The sequence below is a fragment of the Thunnus thynnus genome, chromosome 1, assembly GCF_963924715.1.
Source record: "Thunnus thynnus chromosome 1, fThuThy2.1, whole genome shotgun sequence".
Taxonomy (NCBI): Eukaryota; Metazoa; Chordata; class Actinopteri; order Scombriformes; family Scombridae; genus Thunnus; species Thunnus thynnus.
The window spans coordinates 9,493,787-9,510,203 of NC_089517.1; the positions used below are offsets into that span (position 1 = coordinate 9,493,787).

At 36.6% G+C, this 16,417-nt stretch overlaps 2 protein-coding genes across 2 annotated transcripts in view; one reads left to right on the top strand and one right to left on the bottom strand.

Moving 5' to 3' along the window:
* LOC137173342 (CD151 antigen-like) overlaps positions 1 to 7,251 on the bottom strand; it is a 28,882-nt gene extending 21,631 nt beyond the window's left edge. The window contains exons 1-2 of the mRNA XM_067578177.1: positions 6,921 to 7,251; positions 330 to 414 (exon numbers count right to left, since the gene is read on the bottom strand). Of these exons, the coding sequence (XP_067434278.1) occupies positions 330 to 413 (84 nt within the window). The 5' untranslated portion in view covers position 414; positions 6,921 to 7,251. The remainder of the gene's footprint in view (positions 1 to 329; positions 415 to 6,920) is intronic.
* A 2,134-nt stretch (positions 7,252 to 9,385) lies between these two features.
* LOC137173430 (transmembrane protein 138-like) lies at positions 9,386 to 16,413 on the top strand. The gene is made up of 5 exons (XM_067578294.1): positions 9,386 to 10,112; positions 12,235 to 12,860; positions 13,092 to 13,263; positions 13,705 to 13,780; positions 15,519 to 16,413. The coding sequence occupies exons 3-5, from the start codon at positions 13,138 to 13,140 to the stop codon at positions 15,629 to 15,631; spliced, it is 315 nt and encodes a 104-aa protein (XP_067434395.1). The 5' UTR covers positions 9,386 to 10,112; positions 12,235 to 12,860; positions 13,092 to 13,137; the 3' UTR covers positions 15,632 to 16,413.
* Positions 16,414 to 16,417: the final 4 nt, after the last annotated feature.

Consider the following 16,417-nt stretch of genomic DNA (forward strand, 5'->3'; position numbering starts at 1 on the left):
TAGGGTAAATATTTTACGTTTCTCCTTTGTTTGCTCCAAATCAGTTAACTTAGGGTTTGTTTAAAACTGTCTGATCACGTGACTGCTGATGTTAGTTTCATCTTATTTCCTTTTAGCAGGTTATTACATTTTTGCATCTCAGTTTGTATGAAAAAGAAGTGTCCCTTTAAATTATATATCCAAATCCCAAATGTTTCAGGACACACCTCTACTTTGGGAAAACTCTGCCCAAAGCATGTAGGTGCTTGAGAGGCACTTAAGACCCAACACAAGTACTTTGGCAATTAAATCCTCTGTGTAGGCTCATCTCTGCCTAAAAGGAGACTTACCCAAAACAGAAAGTTGAAAGCAAACAGGAGGTATTTCAGGCAGATGGTTCCACATGTTGCTTTTTTCTCCTCGTATGCCCCCATGCTGCAAAAGACAGAATATTTCAGGACATCAAATACATCATCATGATTGCATACAGATAGATTCATTTAAGAATCTATAAATATAAGTTAGTGGACAATAAGAGTCGCTTACAGTTCCTTTAACACAATCTTTGAAACTTGTGACCAAGAATTGAAATCTTGAGCTTCTTCAGAGAGAATGTGGAAAACAAGACTCTTCTGGTGATTGGCTTCCTTGTTTGAAGAGTAAACAAGGACTCCTTTCTGCTAGCCTTCGCTAGTGTTTGAAATTTATCTACACACTTGTCAATGCAATACCCAAGTATTTGTGCCAGCACCAAAACAATCCTATTTTTGCTCCCTTACTAGAAACTGATTTTCTACAAAAACTCTTTTTTCCATCAATGGAGGCCAAATTTGTTGTGTAAACACAAGGATGTGCAAAAATATATATATCTCCTTGATAAAATCCATTCTAAAATTATGATTTAAATCAGAGACGGTGTGATTAAAGAACAAGTAAAGAAAGAACAGTACAAATCTGAGCAAGCATATGGTGCCAGTTTTTGATACTTGGCAGTTTTTAGCCATGCATGACATTCATGGTCTTAATGACTTTGGTGATTTGATTCCCACACTTTTCCACTAGTGCCACAATGAGGTTAACATAAGTGGTTTTCACGATCAATTAAACCAATGATTATTTTCTCAGTTAATGTCCAAAAATTGAGAAAAATGTCCATAATAATTTCCCAGAGTCAAAGGATACGTCTTCATATATCTCACTTTGTCTGACAGACACTCCAAAACCCAAAGATAATCAGTTTACTATCCTGTATGACAAAGAAAAAGCACATTTGAGAAGCTGAAACCAGCTAATGTTTGGCATTTTTGCTTGAAAAGTTACAGATGATTAGGACTGTAGTCTCCTGGTCGACTAGTTGGTCAATTGGTGGAATAGTCGCTGTGTTACTTTCATAAGGAGAAAAGTGCTACATCAATAGCCTTCTAGGATTAATCCATTAGTTCTTGAGGCAGGAGGGACAGACTAACAAATTACCTGTGCATTAAAACACCCCCCGTTATTTTCACAACTTTGAACTCCCCAACCTAATGGAGACTTCTGGGTCTAACTGTACTCAATGTTTACCGAGCGTTTACTGAATGTACTGAAAGTTTACTGAATCAGTATTTCTCCTGTAATTAAAATGAGAACCCCCACAATGCCAGAAAAATATTTTTTTAATGCCAAAAATAACGCCAAATATCCATTTACTCGGAAATCATCAGCGTTTGGGAGCCTCTGTGCAGCGCTGTCCCGATACGTGAGTCAACCTCTATGTCGCTACCTGGAAAACTCTTGGTAGCGTAGTTGCGTTAAAGAATAGGGCAGTATGTAATATGCGTGCATAGCGGGTGAGAAAGCGCAAGCGGCAGAAAAGTGACGGTGAATGCGAGCGGAGCAGAGGAAAAGATTAGCAGTACATTGTCAGTCTTGCGGTAAATGTACAGTACAGACTACAGTGTGTCAGTTAATGAATTCTCCTCCTGCGATTGATCGATTAGTTGAAGATTATGTACAATTTCATCGTCAGCTTTTCATCAGCTGAACCACAGATGAAATCAAACACCTCGGCTTTAAGAGGAAGCAGGTTAGTTTGTTGATGGCCATAAAAATAAGAACACTGAATTGAATGACACCCCAGTGATTCGCTGGCTGTATATAACAATTTAAATAAGTGAAATGCAGGCTAGTAGCTCGCATTAAGGATATAGAATTAAGAGCATGAAATAAAAGCTAACCTCCCTTTTCTTGTAAAGTACATTTAACAAATGAGATGTTACAGGGATAATGCAGACCATGGGGGAGTGGACATCAGATCAGCAGTGTAGGCAGAATCAGTGTGAGTTATTACATGAGTATGCAGAGAGAGCCATGACTAAGCACTAAGTAGGAGCTGAGAGTGGGCCAAAAGCTGGAAATTATAACTGCCCACTGCGATGGTGCCTTTGTACCAAGATTCAACATCTTTAGTGCTTTCTTTAAAGAGCAAACGAATGTTTTCAGTAGGGAGTGTTTCATAAATCGAATGAATGAAGAGCTAATGTGAAAATAACCTTCACTTGTGTTGAATGACCACGTAATGTTTTTAAAAAGGAATGAAAATCGACTGAGGCTTATCCTAACGATCTCCGTATCTAAACCACAGTGATTGACACTGTTTTAAAATCAATACTGTTGATCTTGAAGACCTGAGGGGCCAAAACGTCATCTAAACAAAAGAGAAATGCATATGGAGCCAGAGCGTGCAACACTTTTTTCCCTACTCTTCTAGTATTCAGCACCTGACTACATCTCTTGGTGTGCATTACTTTTCCATTACATACCACTTTAAAATCTGACAGCGTTTTAACCACAACATGACTTCCTGAGTACACCAGTGACTTAGATGTCTGAAAGATTTATAGAGCCCATCGCAGAACAACACTTGCTGCTTGCTGCCTTCATGTAATCTTTGTTCTCAAAGTCTCACATCCTTTTTTTTTTTTTTTTTTTTTTAACCCCACAATTTTCTTGGCTGACTTGTCAGTCAAGCCCAGACTCGCCCCTTCTCTGGCTGCCTCTTATCGACCTCTCCTTCTTCCCCTCCTGCTCCCCCACCACGTACACTACTGTCAATTCACATGCATGAATGAGTGAGAATGTCTGGATTCTGTCTGGCGACCATCTGCTATGGCTTTTAGCTTGCTCCTGTTAATTAAATTCAAACAAGCTTTAATTGACAAACGCTTACTCCACCTTTAAGAGCCGAATAAGGCACAGCTGAGTCAAGAAAGGCCAGAACTTGTTTGAAATGTTCACAGGCTGCATTTTAAAAATGGAAAAACAACACAGAAGAACAATCCATTCTGTACGGAGGGTTTAACTTTGAAGAGCAATTGATTACCGCTATTACGGATCTTATTTGCTTTGGTTTGTTTCGAGATGTGTTATCTTTACTTAAGTGCACATTTAACAGGACTGTTGCCTTTGTAAATAAAACCAATCTGTCTCGCACACTCAGCATGAATCGCATTTAGTGAGCTAATGGCTGTTTCGTCTACCCGGGGAGATTATAGAGATGAAACACTTGGAGCAGGTTCAGAAAAGTTTTTTATTATCTGCATAAGCAAACAGATTTATGAAAGTATTACAGACGTTGCATTTTTCAGGCCTGTTGGATTAACAATAAAGCTAAATAATGGCGGTCGTTTGGAGCAAAGGGCACAGATTTTTCATGGAAACTGTCATCTAAAAGTTGTAACTGTTAGTATCCCTTGTCATGAGAAATGATCAAAGAGCAATAACTTTGATAAAGAGTGAAATAAAACATTAACAGAAGTAGTATAATTATGTTTTCAGTTGTCTTGCCATGCTTTTTCCATTTCTCTCATGTCTCTTCTCTAGAAACCAGTCTACTGAATACAGTAACTATGATGTTATGGTGACTGTTGTGCGATATCACATCTCACATATCAATATTCTAACAAACAGGAAACATTTCGAGCAGCAAAAAATGTTGCTGCTTCGAATTTGGTGTGGTGGTATTGAATTTATTTCCCAAGCCGCAGATTTGGTTGTGCACCAGGACACATTTCAGAGACTTTTACAAGCAGCCAGTTCTGATCAAACGCTGCAGCCTCATTTCTGAGTTTACTTTCCAATTAAATACACTCCTGCTGTGAGCGCATGACTAGATACAAAAATAGTGTTTCACTGAGAGGAACAATGACTTTGGTTAACTTGTTTGGCTAACACTACTGTACACCTACGGTATGTTGAAGTCAAATCATCTCTTCCAGAGTTTAGACTATTCTAATATGTCCAGACTGCAGGTGAACCCCATTTGTTTTTTACTGATCTGATATTTTGGATTGACAGTCCAAGATATCAGACTGTCATTAAGTTAACAGCAATATGCTGATTAGAGTGGCCAGACTGAGAGAAATCTCTCAAAAACTGATTTGAATTGGACTTCTAACCACAACTGTTGGTTCTGGATGTGGATGGATATCTTACATTATAGTCTTGAGAGACTGGTGTGTTGGATGGTGATGGATTCAGCATATTAGACAAACACTAGTATCCTGCAGACTAACCAAAATATTTTTTATTAGAGCTACAACGATTAGTCGATGAATCAATTAGACAATCGACAGAAAATTAATCAGCAACTTTTCTGAAAATTGAGTAATTGCTTCGGCCATTTATTAATCAAAATGACCAAACCTTTGCTGGTCGCAGCCTTTTAAATGTGACTATTTGATGCTTTTCTGTGTCATACATGATAGTAAATTGAATTTCTTTGTACTTTTGACTGCTGAACAGACAAAACAAGATATATGAAGACATCTGATAGACAAAACAGTTAATCGAGAAAATAATCAGCAGATAATGAAAATAATTGTTAGTTGCAGCCTTATATCTTATCAGAGCCATCAAGGATCCTCTGATGACAAAACAATCTCAAATCAAGGTCCACTTACTCGTTTGTTGTGGAGCTTTCGTCTTCACCAGCAGATGAAGTTTGCTAAGTTGTCATGACAGAGTACATCTACAGTTGCAGTTTTGATGTGGACATTGAGCGGATAAAGCAAGTTTTGTCAAACAATTTTACGTTCTTTATTCGCTAGTCTAGACAGAAAATTAGAAAATGAGCAAGTAATGTGATTTGGATGTGAAGACAGCCAGTCTGAACAGGGCCTTTCATTTGTCATGACAAACTTAGTTTACTCAATGTTTGAGGGCAGATTAAGCAGATAAAGTTCCAATTCAAATGAGTCACATCCGCAGTCCTTCATGATTCACACCTGTGATCTCACACGTTTTACTGAAACAAACTATTCAAATGTGAACACTTTCTGGTTTCTTTGGACTTCTATGACATTAAGATGAATATGTTTGGGTGGTGGACAAAATGAGACATTTGCGAACGTCACTTTGGGAAACAGTTTTGGGCATTTTTCACCATTTTTTGATATCTTATACACCTAACGACTAATCGATTAATTGAGAAAACAATTGACAGATTAATTGGTAATGAAAATAATTGTTAGTTGCGGCCCTCATGTAAAGATTAAAGGCCTGGTTCACAATTTTTTCTGATTGTCTTAAAACAATCATCAGGTGCCCAGATGAACATTGAAACAGGTTTTTCTTGTTGTTGTCATTCTTCCTGTTCATACTGTTCATAATATTCTTACAATGTAAGTGATGGGGGACAAAATCCACACGCTTCCTTCTGTACAAAAATGTATTTAAAAGTTTATCTGAAGCTAATATGTAGCTTCAGCCGTCCAAATCAGTCAAATTTCTTTCAATGTTTGTCTGTTTAATGCCAAGGTCCCTCTTTTTGTTACTATACTTCCACCACAGCTCAACAGAGAAACGTAAAGAGGGAATTTTATAGGGCTGCAACTAACAATAATTTTCATTATCGATTAATCTGTCAATCATTTTCTCGATTAGTCATTTGATCTATAAAGTTTCCGAAAATGTTGGGGAATAAAATCGGTCACTCTTTTCAAAACTCAATGTGACGTCATCATATGTCGTGTTTTGTCCCGACCAACAGTCTGTCGATCAACTAAACGACTAATCATTGCAGCTCTAGAATTCGATGCTAAAAACACAGTAAATGTGGCAGATATCCACTTGAAATGACTAACTCAGACTGCTGAAGCCTCATGTAAGCTACAGATGAACTTTTACATGCATTTTTGCACTACATGACTGTGTGGACACATTGTGGATTTTGACCTCCATCACTTAAATTGAAAGCACATCTGAAGGGGATCTTTTAACACCCCATATGAACAGGGGGGATGATTACAGCGAGGAAAACCCCTCTTTCAGTGTTCATATGGACACCTGACTGTTGTTTTAAGACAGACTTTAAAAACTGTGACCCTATCCTTTAAGCTAATTACATTTTATTGCCATTTGTACTAACATAACCCAGATGGCACCAACATAAAAACGTTATAACGTTACTAACTTAACATTTTAAATCTCAACCGTCCTAACGGCTCAACTCAACTGTAGAACCACTAACGTCTTCTTGTGGTTTTTCAGTTCACACTAACTATCAGTCAGCCTGGTTTGTATCCTCATCCTGACCGTGTTTTAATACCCAGCAAGCTAAAAATCACTTTAACATGTTTTCTTTGTGATTTTCCACTGGCGTTAACGCTAACTGCAGCGCATCTCGACACCGGTTTAAGCTAACGCTAAAGTTGTGTTTTCAGGCTGCCCTCAGTGCTGCTGCTATATAGGAGCCGACTCATTTTGGCAAGAAGAGACGATGATAACCTGGTAAACACTCGGGTGGTAAAATGGCTTTCACCTAAAGCTTTAAAATATGTCGGCTGTATCACTTTAGAAGCAGAAAAATGCTGCTTTGCCTGTAAGCAATGCGGCACCGCAGTGGCCCCGTCCTGTATGAGCTATAACCGAGTTACTCACAGAGCACTTCCTGCTTTACTTACCTGCCGTTGCTTCCTTTGACTTTATCGACACAGAGAGATGAAATGTGTAAAAGGAAAAAATAGTCCTAAATGTCGCCTGTTTTCATTCCAGTTTCCTTGGATGAAGGCCTTTCCGACAGAGGGGTGAATGTGAACAGGGCAGAAAATCAGACGGCTGTGTTGAGGCTGGAGCTGCGGTTGACTCCACCCCGACCACCTTGCATGTTTCTGGCCTTTTTTTCTGTCCCGGGGCGATGCTTTACTGTCAGTGTGTGATGCAAGCAAATAGACAGAGAGTAATGAGGTTAAAAAGACAAGAAAAGTAGACCTATGTATAGTGGGATTTATGTATTTTTGTAGAATTATTCACATCTAGTAATCGAGGGCTGCAACTAACGATTATTTTTGTTATCGATTATCAAATAAACCCAAGATAGCATATTCTTAAGTGTTGTTTTATCGACCAAAAGTAAAAAACCCAGAAAATATTAATTTTATTTTCATATATAACAGCTAAAAGCGTCAAATAGTTAATAATTTTTGCTTGAAAAAAATGAAACCATTATTCAATAACAAAATTTATTTGTTTAATTTACTGACGACACATTAAAATAAGCTGAAGACAGAGATACTGTTGCTCATCCCCAGTTTTTCTCTGAGGAAGCTGTTGTAGGACAGAGAACTCAACAATGAGCTTATAACGGCTGTTATAGACAATAAAGAGAAATTATTATTGTTTACTGTTATTTCTGTATAGTTCTATACTATGTTGTAGATAATAAGTCATGGCTACAAGGGAAATTAGAAATGTTTGCAGAACTCACTGGGCATTGGGAAATCAGTTTTGTGGAATTTCACAGGCCTACTTTATCATTCTTATCTCCTCTGCCTGCAACCTCCCCGTCATGATTTAATATTGGTTTTGAAGTATAGTGTTCTTCTAAAAAGTTTAATGAGATAACTATCTGTAGAGGCAGGCAGAAGGTTCCTACTGGGCAATCAAAACACTGTCCTCTAGTCCTTCATAAATCTGTTCAACACAAATTTGAAAGCGGGTCTAAAACATAAACTGGTTTTCCTCATTGATATACATGAACTTACAGTATGTCAGTAAGTGAAGTTTATGTAGCTTCAAATCCTACATGCAAGCATTTAATTATAAAGTCTAAATGGTAGAAGTGGGATACTGTAATCCCAGATAATGGAATATTACTGTAGTCGAGAAGTCCCACATTTTAAAAAGTAACATTCAAAAATTTCCCTAAGTGAAAGTATGACATAGGAATTGAATGTTCTTAAGTATCAAAAGTAAGGATATTTATAGGGTACTGTTTCTCTATAATGCAAAAACTTATTGTTTTCATTGTTTTGGTGAAGTATGCTTTGGTTCACTTGTACTACTGCAGGTTGAACAGCTTCCTCATCCAGCTGACTCACTTTAACAATGCTTCACATTTTATGAACTTATCCTACATTTTTAATGCTAAATTTTACTCTGCAATGTACAGTGGAGAATAATGTGGAATATTTCTTTAGAAATGTAACTCTGAAAAGGTCTCAGTAAACACTTCAATGAGCAAAACAGCCCTTAAAAAATCTACTTAAGTACACATGGCAGGATTAGATGACTTGCTAGGTGGCAAAATATATTATAAACTCCTGAAGACAGTCATGTAGAGCTGCTTATATGGCATTAAGAGGGTCTCTTTAAGTTCATATTGCAATTAAACAGTTCATATCCTAAAACTTAAACTGCATTTAAGTAATACAGTACAGCTAAGTAATATAGTAAATGTCTAGTACATGTACTGTAAACAGACCTTCTTTCCTGTACAGATTATTGGTGTAGCTTTGGTTTGTGTGTAGTGATGTACACTCACCAATAGATGACAGTGGTTTTCCTTTGGCTTGACTCCAGATATCCTTCCTAGAAGCATTACCGTAATCTTGAATGGAAATGTGACTGAAAAAGCTCAGAAAGTATCCATTTATAACCCATTATCAATATTTATAGGTAGCACCCTTAACCTGTTGTCCTTTGTAATAAATGTCAGTCCAGAGAGAAAAACAATAAACTTTATTGAACACAGCAATCCAAAAGAAACATCTTTTACAATGAAACTTTTTTTTTTCAGCACATTTTTTTCATAGCTCCAGTGTGTTGACATTAGGGTGTAGGTACAGAAACCTACCACAGAAATCATGTGCCTGTCTATTAGAGAGGTAAGGGGATAAAACCTGTTACTGGAACAGACACAAGCTGTCAATCTGGGCTCTACAGTGTTGTTTGTGGCCACATTTGAACATGCATCTTTTGGAGAGATACACACTACTTCAGCCTCGGATATCTACCTTCATTTCACAGGTACACATACTTTTGTGTTTCGATGGCAGCTTGACTCTACTAGTTGATATTCAGAAATAATAAAAGGGAGGATGTATCATTTCTGTGTAAAGCGACAAGCTGTTTCTTAAGAAGATTAAGTGAGACTAAGAACTACAAGTTGGTAGCTCTGTCACAACAACAACGGCTTTCATTCTTATCAAACTAGAACTAAATATCAGAAAAAACTGATATTTTTTCAATTACATTTTTATAAAATGATGAGAGCAGGAATAGATGACTCTTTGTTTGCCACTACAAAATGTTGAACAACCTCAACACATTTGCCTGGTATTTTTTTCTCTTTGTTTATATACACTAGTCATCCAGCTTTTGCGAGGGAGCCAGTAGAACTGCTAACCCAGAATCTCAGTGGGACAGCTTTCAAGAATAAGTAGGTATTCGGTCCCCTGGTTGACACTCAAGCGGTCTTAATCTTTCTCACACCTGCCACGGCAGTGCCAAGCTATAAATACATCAGTGCCTTAGGGGTCATAAGAGGATCCACCTGATGTCAGTGTGAAGGAGCCTGTTGGATAGTGATCCTGGCTCACAAGATGCCAGATGAGCCAAGGCAAAGATTTACAGTACCTACTTATCTAATACCCCCAGTGGCTGCAACAGTAGTGAAACGAGGACCTGTTTACTCTCAGTCTGCAATCAATGGTGGTCTGTTTTCATGTAATGGATGAGAAGTAACTTGAAAGGATACCTTATCTGTTTGTCTTTATTTGACTTTTCTGGAATATCGTTTAAAATCATCAGAAAATGACGTCTTTTGAAGAGAGACCTGAACTTTGGAGGTGACATACTGCTTTGCTGCTTAAAGGGTAAACAGTAATTTCATGTTCAAATGTTCCTAGATTAGCTGTAGTTTGATTTTATATTAGTCACTGATAGGCTTTGTTATGGAAATTTGGAGTTTGGCAAGATATATGTGGATATTTGCAAAAATTCAAGTACTACTGTTTTAGGAGATAGAGCTTTGTTTTGCTTAAAGGTTTGGTTTAGTCAAATTACAAAAACATATTCACTTACTTCCTCTACCTCTAGTGGCATCTAGCAAATAGTTTTTGTTTGATTTGTCAGGCTTTAAGATAGCTCTTTCTCCAGGCCCATACTGCTCTCCTTTATGAATCATGTGACTAAATCACAAATTTATGAATTACGTGATTAAAACACAAATTCAAGAAGTATACTACTAATCATAAATTTACGAATTAAATTATGATTACGAATTACGATTAAAACAAATTTATGAACTGCACAACTAAATCACAAATTTATGAATTACACAACTTAAATGCTCATTTATAAATTATACAGTTAAAACATTAATTTATGAATAATGTGAATAAATCATTAATTTATAATTTACATGATTAAAACACTAATTTATGAATTGCGCAACAAAATCACAAATTTATGAATTACACACCTTAAACATTTAGAAATTACGTGATTAAAACACTTATTTAGAACTTACTAAAACAGAATCACTCATGTTATGAATTACTTGACTGCCGTAAATCATTAATTTATGAATTACACGACTAAATCACAAATGTATGAATTACGCGATTAAAACACTAAGTTATGAATTACACAACTAAATCACTCATAATGAATTATGCAAGTAAAACAGTAATTTATGAATTACGCAACTAAAACAGTAGTTTATGAATTACGCGACTAAATCACTCATTTATGAATTATGCAAGTAAAACAGTAGTTTATGCAACTAAGTCACAAATCTGCCCACAAAATCAGATTCCAAAATCAGTATTACCAGTTTTACTCTGGATAATCGACAGAACCGACTATCAACAACTTTTACTAGAACTGTTCTGTGCCAATGAAATTACATTATGAAAACTGTTGAGTTGTTGCAATTTCAGGGAACCAACTCTGTAATTGTCAACCAGATCAGTTATGATCATTAGCAAGTACAGCCTCTCCTTTGCAGTTAAAGTATCTGCTTGTTTTCACACTGTGAAATGAATTCAGTCGTCAACATGCCAGTCCATGTTTGACTCTGAAAACTGTGAGTTAGAGCAATCCAAGTTACTCATATTTCAGTCACTGTTGTACAAGTTGCGACTAGAAGCTCCAAAACTCATAAGTGTGATTCATCAGAAGGGTTATTTTGTCATTCAGCAATGCGTAATCTTTTTAAAGGTAGCAAAATATAATATTTGAAGCTATAGGCTTTCAACAGTTTTCTCAAAAGGTCCAACATGTTAATAAGGTCAAAAAGGTTAAAAGTTATAGATGAGGACCAACCCTCTTAGAGGATGCACTTAAATGGATTCAACCCACATGACAATTTGTATACTTTGTCTAGCTCAGTTTCTTGTTATAACAAGAAACATTTCATGTTATAAAAGATAGTTTTCATGTTCTTCTGAGATATTTTCTCGTTAGTACTAGATACCAAATTATTTTCTGTTTTTACAAGAAACTATTCTCGTAATAACAACACTTTATGTTATTATATCAAAAAAACATAATTTTCACTTTTTCTAGCTGAAGTATGACACAATGTCTTCTCTTTAGGTACCAACTGGATGTTTTTCTTGTTTTAATGACATACAGAAGTTTCTTGTTATAACAACTTACCAACTTATCTTGTTATAACAAAAAGAGTTTGTTTTAATAAGATATGTCTATTTTGTGATATAACAAGATAAAGTTTATTGTAAAAACTGAATTTATTATCTAGTAATAACAAGAAGACATCTCAGAATAACATGAAAAATATCTTTTTATAACATGAAAAGTAGCTTACTAAAAGTTTCTCATTATAACAAAAAACTCAACTGAAGAAACACTGCCGTAGCTTTAAGTGTATATCAATCTGCAACAGAATGATGTTTTCACAATACAGTCAATACATTTTGCAGCATGTTTTCCACCAGAATACTAATGTGTCTCTCCTGTATCATTCCACAGAATCTCTATTGGATTAACTTCAGGTATTGATGTCTCATCAGTTTTAATATGAAGATTCAATAAAACCTTTGCTGTCGTAACTTGCCAGAGTTGGAGGCTTTTACCACACCATAAACTGTTCTGCACTACCACATCTGTTTATGTTGAAGCTGTAAAATTCAACAGTCTGGACATGTTGCCTTCACTAATTTCCAAACAGCTCATCCTGCAACCTGAACCCGTTTCCCATTTCGAAAGGACTTCAGTTTTTTCCAAATAAATGGGACTAATTTTAAAAACAGAAAATGGAGCCCTAATGTTGTAGCCATCAAACTTAACCTGCATTTGGACAATCAAAGTGGACACAGGAACCAGCTGAAGGCCTCAGTGAGCTCCCGAAACAGTCAGAACTGTCTTTCGTGGATTCATGTTTCTATGTAGCGTACGTGCAAGTGCACTGCAGCCTTGGATCCATCGTGGAATAACAGTCCGCCCGGGCGCCCAGCCTTTGGGCCGGAGACGCTCCAAACCAGCAACTACTCCCTGGTGTTACTAATTCAGCTCAGCCTGCTCTCCTTCGATCTGTTTGTCAACTCCTTCAGCGAGCTGCTGAGGAACGAGCCAGCTGTCCAGCTGGTACTTTTCATGTAAGCAAGAGCTTCTCAATATTTTTGCAACCAAACATTGTCTTTGGCACAAGGGGAAAACCGTTTGGGCCAAAAATAGTACACTTTAGTTGTCTGTACTGAGTCATTTGGGATGAAATCAAACAGCATTATCCTCAGACAGTAAGCTGTACATGTAATCTTCCCGTTTCTGTCCTCTGTCTCACTGCTGCTTACACATTTCCCCTTTCTTTTCTTGTCTTTTTATGGCAGAATCCAGGACATTGCCATCCTGTTTAACCTGATCATCATTCTGTTGATGCTGTTTAACACCTTCGTGTTCCAGGTCGGCCTGGTCGCCATATTGTTGGAGCGATTTAGATCTCTGCTAATGCTCTCTGCTCTCTATTTGACCTTCAGTATCATACTCCACTCCTGGCTTATGGTACGTAAATACACAGGTGGGCAAAAATACAGTGAATGAATAGAGCTATTTCAAGGTATGTCACTTGTCTCTTTAGCATAAGCATCAAAATAGGCAGCACATTTTTAAAAATGCATTTATGCTATATTTATGAGCTGCTGAAAGGGTATTGTTGCCTTTAAGGAGGTATAATCCCACAAATTTGATAAAATTAGGTTTAAATGTGACTGGAAAGATTTGCAAGCTGCCAAATATTTTGAATTTCTTGCTTCTTTCTTGCTTTTCTTGCTAAGACAGAAATATGTGTCTCAGGCCTTCAAACACTACATCTTGTTCAATTTTCCCATCAGTCTGGTTTTAATGAGTAAATTGGACATGGTACATAAAGCATCGTCTTTTTCATCTTTTTATCATTTAATTAAAAGCAAAGTAACCATTGATGTTTCTTTATAATCTTTCCAGAATCTGCGCTGGCTGAATACCAACAGATTTATTTGGACAGATGGCCTTCAGGTGCTGTTTGTCTTCCAAAGAACTGGTGAGATAACATGTTCACTTTCTTTTTAATGCCAACCAAATGCATTTATTTTGAATGTTTTCATCTTATCTAAACACAAAAGCCTACATATTCAATTACTTCTGTCTCCTGAGAGGTTCGTTAAGGACAAAAATAATCTGTTGACTTGCAAAAAAATGTTTTAGTCTTTTAGAAAAAAGGTACTTGTATCTCTGTATATTTAGATTTTAATTCTATTCACATGCTATCTTAAATCAAATGAGAAATAATCAAGATAATACTAAGCTGAATATACTGTAAGAGATAGGAGACAATGCATGGAAAAGTTTTCTACAGAGGAAATGTTTGTGAAGAGAGTGAATGCTGCTTTTCAGTACAAAGATTAAACCTATTTAGGACTAAGTACCGCTGTGGTATCATCCTTGCTGCTGAGCTGAGGTTCCAGACCTCTGAATTGTTGTCTGAATCTCACACATATCACATTTTTTTTCAGCGAATCAAACAGATTGACATAACAATTCAGTGTGATTATCACATTGGTTTTAATCCCCTCACAAAGAACATTGACGGGAAACGTATGGCTCTGAGTTTTTTTTTTTTTTAGTGCCTTCTCTCTACAAACAGGCTCCAGGCAGTGATCTCACATCACCATGTGGGTGATTTTCAAACACATATTAGCTCACAAGTGGATAAGTGGCTATTAGCTCATAAAAGGATTTATCGTCTAGTCATTGTTCTCTGCAGGTGATCCCTTATTAAGCATGAGCACACACTGTAGCCATGTTTCATTCGTCTCTTTGTTGTGTCTGCTGCTCAAGACCCACCCAGACTTTTCCTCAGTGTGTGACTCAGTGTTGCATCAGCAGTTCACAAGTCTCTTTCACTCTGAAACTCCTACCTAAAGAAACTATAAACGCTAGTAGACTGAGTGGTACTTTGATCATTCTATAATTGTCAATGCTGGCAAAGAAAATCCACGTACAATCACATATTATCTCTCAAGTAACCTAACCCTTGTGCAAAGTAATAACATGGGCGCTACTTGAAAATGACCAATAAATTATGCAAACTAAAAATCACCATTAAGATATTTCTTTATAAGAATGTATTATGTCATATTTGTGAGGTTATCACTGTGTGGTAATGGAGATTGATTTTAAAAAGTACACACTCCATTACCACTTCACAATAACAGACGTTGTTCAGTGTGATGGATTACTACACTCAAGCCAATTTTAAGTGTTTGCAAGTCGTTTTTAATGACAATATCATGAAAGTTAATGTTGCATGCATGGATGAAAAAGTTGGCAATAATGTAAAGCAATGTTTGATTTGTAGTAATTAAAATTTCCACTTTCACAGCAGAGCAACTAAGCTGGCCATTAGAGATTTAAAAGAAATGTCTAATTATGTGAATACTTAATTTGTTTTTAATTTGCTGGATTGGTTTATTGTGCTGCTGATTGCTTATTCAAAGTGCTGTCCTCTGTTTCAGTAGTTATAAAGTAAATTAGGTATGGGATGGGTGTGCAGGCTGGAAAATGTATTAAAAGGCACAAACGAATGTCTGCACCTAAAATAAAGTAATTCCTGAGACATAAGTATTTATCGACATCTATTTCAAATTCCTTAGTAATTTTTGTGCTTTGGCGACAATGACAGTCACACTCTGAGCATCTTTAAACTGAGACAAGTGTACTTTCTGTATGTGTAAATGTATTGCGTGTTAAAATCTTCTCATATATTTTCCTGTTCACAGCTTCTGTGTTGTACTACTACTTCTACAAGAGGACCTCAGAGTATCTGGGTGACCCTCGCCTCTATGAGGATTCACCGTGGCTGCGAGAGGTCTTTGCTCAAGTCAGACAGTGATCTCACTGAAAGAAGGTCCAGAAACAGAGCACGTGATGCTACAGAGGCCAGAGCTACTGTGGGATTGGCACAATAGAAACCACCCAAATGGAAAGCAAATCTGTTCGACATACAGATTTCAAAATATATACTGTACAATTGATATAATGGGTAAAAATTGGCCTCTTTGTAAAGTTTGGTAAATACATTACAATTTAAGGGTGCTTGCAATTTATTTGAAGTGCATAATCCCACAGCACTAATTTCTTAATTCAAATTCATCATGAATGCATTGCTGACGTATTTGTATAAGAAGTACATTTAGGCCTAAAATGCATTTATTTTATGTCATTATAAATCTCTTTAACAGGAATTGTGGCCAAAAAACAATATTACTTAAAATACATAAAATTTCCTTTCCATGCGGGGAGGATTGTGCCAAAATCTGGTAAGATGTTTATAATGACAAGGCCGGAGCGTCTCATCAGGCTTGTTTTTGCTGTTTGGATGGTACAGAGGACTGTTATTATGAAGGTTTGAAGGTCTCAGTTGGGACATGAGAGAGGAGATAATGATTTTTTTTGTAATCTGTTGATACCACAGTCACCACATGCCCTTTTTTCTTTTCTTGTGTTAATGCTGTACATTTTTAAAGGCTACGTTGCAGTTGTTTTGTATATATTTAGACTATTTGGGTTGCTCTGAGTTTATTTGTAATGTTGATATTGAACAGAGTTTAACTTTGTCATGGCTTGGCCGGTTACTGAACATCTCCACTGTCTATAAAATCTGATTCAACATGATCAT